This window comes from Protopterus annectens, chromosome 3.part0, assembly GCF_019279795.1.
Source record: "Protopterus annectens isolate FY-2018-M chromosome 3.part0, PAN1.0, whole genome shotgun sequence".
Lineage (NCBI taxonomy): Eukaryota > Metazoa > Chordata > Ceratodontiformes > Protopteridae > Protopterus > Protopterus annectens.
Window position 1 is genome coordinate 307757727 of NC_056731.1, and position 12844 is coordinate 307770570.

The 12844-nt window shown below is 43.8% G+C and overlaps 1 protein-coding gene across 2 annotated transcripts in view; it reads left to right on the forward strand.

Annotated features, from left to right (window-relative positions):
• The window catches only part of RNF32 (ring finger protein 32), a 1105278-nt gene that overhangs the window by 501625 nt on the left and 590809 nt on the right, over nt 1-12844 (forward strand). For both annotated transcript variants that reach the window (XM_044064786.1, XM_044064787.1), the window contains exon 5: nt 9008-9040. In XM_044064786.1, the coding sequence (XP_043920721.1) occupies nt 9008-9040 (33 nt within the window). The remainder of the gene's footprint in view (nt 1-9007; nt 9041-12844) is intronic.

Below are 12844 nucleotides of genomic sequence, written 5' to 3' on the forward strand. Positions count from 1 at the left end.
AGGAGAGTTTACTATCTCCCTGGGTCCCCAGAGCCATAATTACTTTCTCCGTACATACTGGATTACCACCTATGTGGTAATTTGTATGCACTTTGTTTTATCCAAAGGGGATGACTATGCATTCTTTGGCATTCTGCTTGAGGGCATTGTTTTGACACCAGGTATTTGTCTCTGTAAGACCCTTCTGGAGGTTGTCTGTGTCAGCCGTAGAGTCGATTATGGACCACAGTTAGCAGTCATCTGCAAACCTGTTTAGTCATACTTCTCCCGTGCTTGCCTGTACCTCTGAGCAGTATCTACTGAACAGGTGGTGTCCCAGGACCAAGACCTGTGGGATGCCATTTGTGACTGGTTTATAGTCGGACATGGCACCCACAACTCTGAACATGTGTGTTTGATCTATGAGCCAGTTGCCCACCCATCCTGTGACATAGCTGTTAATGTTCAAGCTGGTAAGCTTGTCCATGATGACAGAGTGGGGAATGGTGTTGAAAGTCCTTAGTGAGGTCCATGTGGGCTGTGTGGACTACTTTCACCTCCATCTATGTCCTTGGTAACTGTTTCAAATGAGTCAACTAGGTTTAGGAGGCAGGATCTGTCTTTAACAAAGCCATGTTGGGTAGAGTCCAGTCTCTGCAGGTCTCCAATGTCTATGTTTATGGGTTTTATGATAATTTGCTCCATAGCTTTGCAGACCAGGCTGAGTAGACCTATAGGGCAATGGTTTCCAGGTTCTGTTGTGGCACCCCCTTTGTGGACCTGGTTGGTGTATGCCATTCTTTGGGTACATAGTCTGTGGTAAGGTTGAGTCTGGACAGTGAATGTAGGTGATGGTGTAGTTCCTTTTAGGACTGGTGTAAGACGCAGCCTGGAACACCATCTTGTCCCATTGATGCTGTGTTCTTAGCTTTGGAGAGGGCTGTCTTTACCTGCATGTCCATGAAGTCTGGTGCTCTGCATTCTTCTGGGATGGGCACAGGCCCTTTTGGGGGTGATGGCGGTGGAGTTTGCACTGAACCTGTCCCCCAGGATGTGGGCAATGTAAGTTGGTTCAGTGTATTTCTTGCCATTTGTCAGTAGCTGACAGCATATTTGGAAGTTGCCACATAAATGTTTGGTATAGCTAACTAAGGATTTGTGGTTGTTATTCTTACATTCCTTGGCAATTTGTCTTTAGAAACTGGCCTTGGATTATTTTATGAGCAATCATTGTGTCTTCCTAATAATGATCAGTGATGCCTTTCCTTTTGTGAAGTTTGCTCTATCATGTGATCGTTTTCTCCTTCTGTTGTATAGCTTTTTTTATGGGCGACGACCACCAGATTATTTTTTTGTTTTTAGAGGAGTGCATCTTGGTTTTATTTGGCATGTCTCGATCCCTGAATCCGTCATCCCTGTAGATGCTCATAGAATGCACTTGTAAATGATTCGGCAGATTGTATAGCATTATCCTATAGCAAGGGGGCTTTGGAACTTTCCACTTTGGTCTTGGGAAGTGTGCAGTTTGCTTTTGAAAATGCCTTCACAGTGGTTTTCTTGACTGGGGAGGGGGGGGTGGATGTCCAGTGTGATTACTTTATGATCTGATATTACCAGCGAGGGGTTTATCTCTGTCATGGAACACTGGTATCCCATGTTGGTGATGATCAGGTCCAGTATGTTGTCACCTCTAGTGGGCGTGGTGCCAAGCTGTTCCAGAGTGTTTGAGTTTTTAAACTCTAGGAAACATTGGGCAAAGGACATTGTACACAAGTAATTCTCCCACTCATTGTTTGGGTAGTTGTGATCTCCTCATATAATGGTGTTTGATAGGACCTTTATATTTTCCACTGTTTTTAGGAATACTGAGTGAGGTTCCTGAGACAAGGTAGGTGATCTATAGCAGGCTACAATCTGTTAAGCAGCTTTGCCCAATGTTAGTTGAACTTGCATGGTCTCCAAGGTCTCATGCTGTGCCACTAACCTAAAGGTGTGGGTATCCATAAGGTAAATGGATACACCCCTTCCTTTTGTATTTCACTCGTGGTTTTGGGTCCGAAGATCAGAGGAATTGTGAGTGTTTTACGTGGAGCATGTCCAACAACTCTGTGTTTGACATAGCTTTGTATGTTAGGCAGAGATCACCTCTGAGTAGGCGATATGCGAGAGAGTACAGCTGGAGCATTTTGAGATGGTCTGTGTATGGCATGTATTTCAGGCCGCTAATGCTCTTTGTGAGGTATTGCTGCAGGCTTTCCAGTTGTTGTACGTCTTGTGAGGTACATAGCAAAAGGGGCGTTGTACTTCATTATGGATCTAGTGAGTGATGAGTAGAGGGGAACAATGTCCTCTTCTATTCTGCATGAGACACCTTTTGTGATGAGGTGTGCCACATAGAAGGATTTCCTGACTACTGTGGGAATGTGATTATCACAGGTGTGTCCACTGTCCACCTGTGACCCAAAGGTCTCTTATCACACATTCATTGTTAAGTATACTGCCGCCTATGTTATAGTTCATGGCTACAGAGTTTTTACCAAAGGGGACAATGCACTTTTTGGCATTGAGCTTGAGCCCATGGCTTTGACACCAGCCATCTGTCTCAGTGAGGCCCTTTTGTAGGATGTCCACATCTTTAGTATTTACAATTATGGCTCCTAGTTTGCAGTCATCTGGAAACTTCATTAGCCACAGACCTTCCATGTTAAAGTTTACTTCAGAAAAGTAGATACAAAACAGGACAGGACCCAGGACTGGGCCCTGTGGTACTGCACTTGTCACTGGTCCAAAGTCATACTTGGAGTCTGCTACTTTCACAGTGTGTGTTCTGTCAGTAAGCCAGTTGGCAACCCATCTTGTGACATCGCAATTTATACCTAGTTTAGTGGGTTTATCTATAATTCCAGAGTGTGGGATGGTGTTGAAAGCCGTGGCAAGATCTACATAGGCTGTGCGAAACACCTCACCCTTGTCTACGGTTCTGGTGACTGCTTCAATGTCATCTATCAGGTTTAGGAGACATGATCTGCACTTTACAAACCCAACATGGTTGTGGTCCAGAGTTTGGAGATTACCAATGTCTTTTTTTATAAGTTGTATGATGATCCATTCCATGGCCTTGTAGAGCAGGCTCATCAGGCTAATGGGGCACTAGTTCCTGTGGTCCGTGGTGTCTCCACCCTTGTGTAGTGGGATAACCGTTGCTGAGCACCATTCAGCAGGCACAAAGCCTGAGGTGAGGCTATGACTGAACATGGTACATCGATGTGGAGCCTGTGCGTTCTGTAGTTTGTGTAGAACACAGCCTGGGAAGTTATCTGGTCACATGGATGCTGTGATACTGGCTTTGGAGAGTGTTATTTACCTGTGCAGCCGTGATGACAGCAACTTTGCAGTCTTCCATTATAGAGATGTGCTCTTTCATGGGTGAGATGGGGTAAGGTTAACACTGATCCTATTTTCCAGGATGTTGGCAATATCAGTTGGGTCTGTATATTTAGTGCCATTGAGCTGTAACTCAGAGCAGATCTGAGTGTTGCCATGACTTGGACCTGTCTGTTGGGCAGAGATCTCCTGAGTAGACAGTATGCAACAGAGTACAGATTGAGTTAAATTCAGTCTTGTTGCATGGGGCAACTGTTTGAGGCCAGTAATCCTCCTGTTGAGTTACTTCATTGGTCTTTCCAGCTGCTGAAGGTGCCTAGTCAGATTCATCGCAGGTGTGTTGTGGTACTCTCTGACGGGTCTGATGACTGATGAATAGAGGGAACCTCCTTTGACCTACATGCAAAGACCTTGGCAGTTTGTGTGAACACATAGCATGATTTTCTGACCACTCTGTGAATGTGTTTCTGGAAGCACAGATGACTATCCACATTTGTCCATATATCCTTTATTATCACCTCCATATTTAGGGTGTTGGCACCTATGTGGTATTTGTATGACTCTAGCTCGAGGACATACTTTTGACACCACATCTGTCTGACTGAGACCCTTTTTAAGGATGTCTCTGTTGTCCCAAACATTGATTATGACAACATTTTGGCAGTCATCCACAAACTTTGCTAAACATAGCCCTCGTGTGTTTGACTGTATTTCTGAAAAGTATACACCAGACAGGAGGGGTCCCAGGACTGAGCCATGGGGGACAACAGTTGTTACCAGCTTGTACAGGAGACCACAATTCTTACCTTGTGTGATCTATCCATGCCCCAGTTGGCAATCCATCAGATGACAGACATATTTATGCACAGGTTGTTGATTTTGTGGATACAACATGTGTCTGGGATGTTGGCAAAGGGCTTTTCAAGGTCTATGTGGGATGTGTGTAGCTCATTTCATTGATGTATGCCCTGGGTGGTTGCCTTGTAAACAGTCTAGCAGGTTTGGGAACCATGATCTGCCCATGACCAAACCGTAATTGGTAGGGTTGGGTGTTTGTAGGCTCCCAATAGCTCTGTTTATGAGTTCTATCATGATGGACTCCATGGCCTTGCAGATCAGGCTTAATAGGCTTATAAGACAATAGTTCCCATGTTCTGTTGTGCACCAATACTTGGGGAGTGTGTCAAACATTGCTGTAACACATTCAACAGTTGCATATGCTGTACAGAGGGTGAGTCTCAACAGACTGTTCAGGTGCAGGCTCTGTTTGTTCTGGAGTTCACTTATGACACAGCTAGGGAAACAATGTAATCCCATAGACGCCATGTTTTCAGGTTTGTAGGGAGCTGTTTACCCATTATATATGTGATATCTGTGCTTTCACAGTCTCCATGTATGATGATAGGGCCTTTTGTCAGTGAGAGGGTGGTATGTATGTATGAGCCTGTCTGACACAATGTTGGCAATGTCAGTCATTTACAGTTTGCACTGACTCAGGACATATATGAGTATACATTGCTATTTATGACATAGCGGAAGGAAGCATCATGGTTCTCTATGGACGCCTTCACAGATTCTTTTGCCAGAACATGTATTAGATAATATTTGGAGTGCACATTGCTTGTTGATGATACTGATTGCAGGTTTATTGATCTTCTTTGCTTTTTCACTTTCTGTGAACAACTTAAGTACTTGTGGTACATAGTTTGATTATGACAGGGTTCCAATATATTATATGTGTCTGTTTTCATATAACTGTGTGCACAAGGCAGGATTGGTGAATAGTATCAGGCTCCTGGGGTGAAACATGCAACTGCCAGATATGTGTGGCCCATTGCTGTACTCAGACATGGCCTAAGTGTGTGAACATGCCCAGTATGACCTTTCAGTGTGTTGCTGAATGAAATCCACTACATTTGTTGAAGTGTGTGAGCACACCCGGTATACACATTTATACTATATGTGTGTGGACAATTAAGTTGTATTTTTACTGCAGCGCTCAACTTTGTGTCATAACTCAACAGGGATCATGCTGTGCCTGCAGGGCTTCCATGAAACACTTTGCATAGACTTATCAACATGTCTACATACAGGGGGGACAGCTATTATTTGTACATTTCTATCCGGGGGCACACCTGATTGTTACTGTGGGTGTACATAGGATGAGGGGTTCACCTGACACTTATACACATTTGCTAGGCCTGCACTGCAATGTAAGGTACACCATTTCAGTCTGTACTGTTGCCTATCGTACTGGCTTGAAGCATACTACTGTACTATGGGTCTTAGCATCCAATGTCACGTATATTAAATTGCGACTTCATAGCCTACCCAACCCACATCACAACTCCTGGCCTGATGTTCTCTGTCTGCATAGGCCTGTGGGGGAGGTTACCCATATGCCTCTTTAGGGTCATGATACAGCATTTCTTTGTGTTTGCATTAGTGTACAATTGTCCTGCTGTGTCTGTGCCAGTGTAATGCTATCATGACTTAGTGGTTCAGTAATGTGACTATAGTGCACAGTATCCTGGGTTCGAGCCCTGTCACTGCTTTTTATTTTCATGATGGGCAGACCAGACTGCTTAAGGAACAGTACTGCAAATATGAGCATGTTTACCTGACTTTGCTCAACTTTGCCCGACCTTGCCCAACATTGCTCAATGTTGCCTGACGTTGCGCTAGTTAGCGTGGGCAGTTTTGTTTACATATATAAAATAGTGGTAAAAGCTGCTTAACACTGCTTTATATTGCTTAAAACATAGCAATCATGCCTCAGGTGGTGCTGCAGGGCTGCCTATGTCGGATGCACATGGTACACTCCCTATACATGTTTGAAAACAGGTAGTGTCAAGTTAGGCATCCCTTTTATTTTATGCGCGAGTCAGAGAGAGGTATCATTTTCAGGGTTATGCCAAGGCATACTGGACAAGTATGGGTACATGTAGTTGGTGAGTACTGCAAGGCTCCACCAGATGTGTCCAGGCACCAGAACTGTGACTTGAGCATCCCAAACACACACTCGATTACATTTCGTGTTTGTGCGTGTGCCTCATTATGGTGTTCTTGTTCAGGTGTGTGTGCATTTCTGATGGGTGTCATCAGCCACGGCTCCAGTGCATATCCAGCATCCCCCACTAGGTGACCGTCAGGGATGTCCCCATTGGCAAATGTCTGGTACAGCTGCATCAGGTGCCAGATATGGGAATCGTGGTAGCTTCCAGGGCAGCCAGCACACACATTCAGTATTATGCCCTGGGCATTGCACATGACCTGGCAGTTGATGGAGGGGAAGTCCTTGAGGTTGATGTAGGCCCTACCCCGCTCACCGGCTGGTGCTTTGATGTGTATGTGCATGCAGTCAATTGCATCCACTACCTCATGGTATTCCGCTATTTGCTGGAAGAGATGCATATTGCTGGCCAATGCCTCACGGGAATTGGGGAAATATACATGATCACCGACATGTGCTGACATAGCATTCAGGAACTGGTGCAGTACCCTGGATGCTGATGCCTGTGAAATCCCCATCATATCACCAGCTGGTCTCTGGAAAGTACCTGTTGCTAGTATTCTTAGGCCGACACATACCTTGGTTTCCACTGGGATGGGTTCCCCTCTGTTGGTTCTGTGTGTGAGGCATGGCCTGCACAGCTCAACAATTTGCTGGAGGAGGTCTCTGTCCACTCTATAGTGCTCCACTATCTCCAGCTCATGTAGCCCCTGGTGGGTTACCCTGGGTCTGTACACTCTTCTCCGTCTCCTCACTTTGGGTTTCTCAGCAGCATTCACAATGGCACCACCCTCAGCATCTTGCACATGTTGCCTTATAATAGCAATGGCAGCCCCTAACATTTTTTTGTCTGAGTTAAGCTTTTTAAGTCTTCACTCTCTTTGTATACTGCAGTGTTGCAGTGTTTCTGAGAAAAACATGGGGGAATGTTGTTTGCAGAGTTTTAAGTGCTGGGCTGGGCTAGTGTACTGCCTGTGTAATTGGCTGATTCTGATTGATTTCACCTGGCAGCTCTGCTAGTTCTCCTTGGTTAACTACGTACTACTTCTTTTCCTTCCTTTTCCCTTTCTGTTTCCACAGGAGGCAGCGCCGCACAAACAAGCGCAAACATGCACACACATGCGCACACAGGCTTACACAGGCTAGGCGGGTGCACATGCGTGTACACAGGCTTAGACGGGTTTACAGACGCGCACACACGGTGTAAGCACGTTTGCAAGAAAATTCAGTGATATCCACGGCGTACACCTTCGGTTTCTGGGTTTCAGTTAAACAACTGTAGACACACCACTTCCAATCCTGAGTAACTCACAGCAAACACAAGCCACTCTGCTCCAATGAGCTTACAGTCTTTCATACATACCCCCTCATGATGTCACCTGTCTTCTACTCTACTACTCCCCTACTCCTACACTTACACTCCAGGGACATGGCTAACATGCCAGGGAAAATTGTGATTCACTATCCTTATCCTCATTTGCATAGGATTGCCTACTAATGCTTTGTTACATCTCTCGAACTGAGCTTCCCCCCTTAGCAACCACTACTCAGTAGCCATGTTGTCTTCAGCCTGCCATTCACCTGCATGGCAGAAGAATATTTTTAATAAGAATGCCTATTTTTGGCTTTTTTTTTCTTCTGGTTTTTAAAGCGCCGCACGTTTATGTGGCGCTGCACTACATTTAAACATCGGAGATCGGGGAAAAAAATTGATTTTTATTAATTTTCAACCGATCAAAATGCCAATGGCCTTATATTTGGCCATTGGCATGCTTCCTCAACTGGATGCATCCTTTATTTGGAGCTGTCATAGCTCCGTTTTGCTATTTGCAGAATGGTACTCCATTACCAAAGGAGTACATTTCTGTAAATAACTCTACTCTTCCACGGACAGGTTAGTGTTTCCTGGATCGCAAAATTACCTCATTTGCATAGCTTTCAGCAGCAAATGAGGTAATTTGTATAACATGACACTGTCGTGCAAGAGTAGTTTTAGGAGCTCTCATGCACGCCCCCTGCCGGCTGTTGCTGGATCGCTCGGCGGACATATTGGCTGTCTGCCAGCTTACACTGCTCTTAGACTCCGTGCAAGCCTTCGTGAATCCGGCCCTTAGTCTTACCACTTGTTTCTCAATACTAACTATGCCTGTGTGATTGTATAACTGTAGTACTTGTAGTAGTTCACGTGTGTGTGTGTGCGTGTGTGTGTGTGTGTGTGTGTGTGTGTGTGTGTGTGTGTGTGTGTGTGTGTGTGTGTGTGTGTGTGTGTGTGTGTGTGTGTGTGTGTGTGTGTCTGTGTGTACATTTGTGGTTGTTTGGTATAATTATTAAATTAAGAATTTGTAGGTATGTTACATTTCACTAACTTGTATTTGTTTATCACAGACTGCACATACACACGTTGTTTTGGCTTTGATCATTTAATTTAATCGTGTCAGTGCTATACTGAAAAAATACTTATTGTACCTATTCAGTTTACACAGGCTAATACATCAATGATAAGCATTTTGATCAGAGAAATGTGTATCGCAATGATATTGTATAAGAACTTGCAATGATTCTTTCTACAGCAGTCATATTTATAAGCTAACATACCAATATGACTAATATATTCTTTTCTCTGTGACACAGGTGCTGCTTTCATGTTCTCATGTCTTTCACAGGGTACGTAAAACATATTTGTGGTTACAGAGTTTGCTTATAGAACTTGACATGTTACTTTGTTTTTGATATTATTACTCATATTAATTCATCAACTTCATAACTAAAGAAATAAAATACAAAATTAAATGTAAGTTGCATATTTTGAAATTACATTTCTTTTAAGCTGGTTTATATGTAATCTTTTAACTGAACGTATCTATGCAGTCTCATTGGGGATACAGATAATATTGGACTCTATTTTGGACCCCAGATCCATTTTCCCTCCATTTGCTTTATAACTTATGTCACATTGTAAGACCCTACAGGAGCCAGGGCTGCATTCTACCATAGAACCCAGAGTGTCTTTTGAAGGGCAGAGTATGCATTATTCTGTTACACATGAGAGAATTCTCTGCATCTTTCCCCTGTAGATCTCATTAACAACAATGACTTGGCATAGGTGCATGTGCTCCCATGCATTTTCATTGATTTATAGGTATCTGATATTGTCACTTTTCAGTATTTCCTCAACCATTGGGTTTGGAACCGACCCTCGGATCCAACTCAGCCATTATTTTAGCTAATGGCCACCAAAAAGCTCTCAAACTCCTCCCTTACCCATAATGCACCAACCCCAAACATAACAAAGATCTTGTTTGCCACTTTCACATTTGGACATGGTCACTTTGAACTCTTGAGCATTTTTCAGCATATAGATAAGCTTATTTCTTCCTTTTACTTCCTATTACATAATAGTTGCTTTTCCATATCTAAAGCCTACCTTTTTACACTTTTAGGTATTTTTATTACCACAATTGGTAATCGTTTCTTTCCCCTTCCCCTTTTATACCCTTTGATGTAGTTCTACTTACCTTTGCTGGTAATTTTTGTTTGTCTCTACTTTTAATAGTAAAAAAATAAAAACTTTCTTCTGCTATTCTTCCCTTTTGCTATTTTCATAATGCCTGAAAAAGGTCCTTCTGGCTTTTTAAAAGTATCTATATCAGAGCATCGAAGTTTTAAAACTTCGAATGTTCTAATATCGACCCATTTTGAACGAACGCTAAAAATAGCGAAGCTGCAGAACACCAAATTCTTTCCTAGGGAAAGAATTTGGTTGGCCGGTTCTGGGGCTTCGCTATTTTCAGCGCTGTGGTGGAAATTTATGGGTCAGGTTCAGGTAAGTGTGCAAATGTGTGGTTGTTAGGATTAGGGTGCAGGTTAGGTGAGTTAGGGTTAGGACGCAAGTTAGGTGAGTTAGGGTTAGGGCGCCGGTTAGGTGAATTAGGGTTAGGGGCGGGTTAAGTGAGTTAGGGTTAGGGCTCGGGTTAGGTGAGTGTGCGATAGTGACGGACCTTAGGGTTAGGGTTTGAGTTAAGGTAAGTGGATCGATAGTAGTGTATGTACAATTTAATGTAGGGTTAGTTGTAGGATTATAACTGTATGTGTGTGGATTGATGCTTTTTAGGTATGCTTGTGTTGTGTGTATGTGTTTCGGAATAGCGAATTTTTTCCCAAGGAAAAAATTCACTATTCTGAATGTTCGATATTATGTGGTTTAGATATTTTAGGTTCAATGAAATAGCGTTCGCTACTTTCATCTTTCAATAGCGTGATATAAACGCTTTTAAAAGTGCCAGAAATGCAGGCATAAGTTGCCTCTTTCCGATGTACACTCTTTGTGTTTATACTGTTTGGCCCAGACCATCTTCAAGTAGATTATTCAGTCTGTAAGGCCTTCAACCCACGAACAGTCATGGATAGAAACAATAAACTAATCTTGAAAGGATTGCTCCTTCATCCTTTTCAGAGGCTATTTCTGGGGCTCAGCCCCCCAAACCTAGGTTAAAGGAGCCTTCAACCAAGTCTTCTTAGCCTTCGGGATCCACGGCTCCCTCATCGGATCCTACCATGGAACCACCAAGAAAAAAACATAAGTTGAATCCAAAGACTGCTCCTGCTCAGCCGGTGTCAGAATCAAGAAAGGTTTCTTCAGATCTGAGCCCTTTGCCCAGGACCAGGTATTCCCCCTCCATAGCCCCATACCCTGTAGAGTACTTTTCTGGTACTATGAATCCAACAGCAAAAACAGATGATCCAGACCACCAGGCTGATAAAAAAACAGTAGTTTAATAAAAAGCAGTAGGTTAGTGCTTTCAGGTTTACAAAACCCTTCTTCAGACAACATACAAAGTTATAAACACCTTTCAAAATACATAACAGCCAATCAAAGACTCAGTAAATAGCCCTCCTCTTTTTTAAAAAAGGCTTGATAGGAATGACACCATTCAGGTCAGGTGCTCTATCAGCACCCATATTGATTATCCATCTAGTTTCACTACATTCTGTTATATTTCTCAAATCCCCCCCCCCTCCTGGTTGGATGAATAACCTGTAAAAGCATAAAAGAAAATACTTGCCCAGGGTACTGCTTTACATGCTGATACAGGGCGTTATGTGTATTGGCTGTACATATAGCTGACATATGTTGTAACACCCTGTCTTTCAATCTACAATTCATTTTGCTGACATAAAATGAACAACATTGCATAGAGTCAGCCAAGTATATAATATTGCTGGTCAAACGATCAGCATATTGTTTCAATGAATAGCTCTTTCCAGACAGTGGATGGATGAATGTGTTGTTATGTCTAATATACTTGCAAGCTTTGCAATGTCTACAAGGGAATGTCCAGAAGTCTGACCAAGGCTGATGTGGACAGAATGTTGAGCAAATTTCTTTCTGTGCAGATACAGATGGGAGTTTTCCCAGCTCCCACACCTTCTGGTCAGGAAGCCATTGTCTGTACTACTCCACCTATCTCGACTCCGCTGATCTGACCTATCATTTCTGAACCCTTGAATTTGAGTCTCCCAGGACCATCTGGATCGGATCTGAAGATGTTAGTATCTTTGGCTCCAAGGCTGCCTCTGAGTGTACCAGCTCTGATGGTTTTGGAGCTGGACAACTCTCAGAGCCGATACATCACTGTCAGATCCGAAGCATTAGAGCCAACGCTGAAGATTTTGGAGTTGTCTGTTTCCCTCGGAGCCTCAGCATTGCACAGCTTGGCTCTGGCCTCCACCTCCGGTAGACTGCCTTCAGAACAGGGGCTGCTGATGGAGCAAAAACATGGCTTCTCAGCTGCATTGGCTTTCTTCTCCCTGAAGCATTCTGCCTTTGAAGTGGAGGAGAGAGTGTTCTCTGCTTTGGCAGGACGGACAGTTCCTACCCCCTCAGATCTTCTCTCTAGATCCCAGTGTCTCTGCGCCTTGAGCCCCATCATTCTGCACCACAAAACAGCCAGCCCAAAGTGTCCAACCTATCCAGCAATTTCTTCCAATATTTCTCTGGAGCACCTCACTGAAGAAGTCCCTAGAAAGAAGAAGTGCAAGAGGAGGCACTTGGACTCCCCTCAGGAGTCCATCACTGAAGTTACTGATTTTGATGAAGTGGAAGTGTCCCCAAGATCATTCAGAGACATCCTTGAGATTCTTAAGCAGAGGGGTGGTTGGTTTACCGATAACCCTTCCCCAGAGGAATTGGTATTCCTGGAGTCCATTGGGTCTGCCCCGTCTACCTCCTGGGAAACTCCAACTGCCAGTGAGCTTATTGACTTGATCTCTAGGTGGGTGTGGAAGGAACCTGAACCAGTTGAGCCAGTCTCTAAAAGACCAGATCAGATTCTGGCACCACCTATAGGAAGGTAATTTTGGAGCAAGGGAGTGCCCATGGATGTTATCGAGACCACCAAGAAGGAACTTGCTGAGCAGAGTTCCTCTGTCCATCCCCCTAACAGGGAGTCTAGGGCTTTAGACAGATTT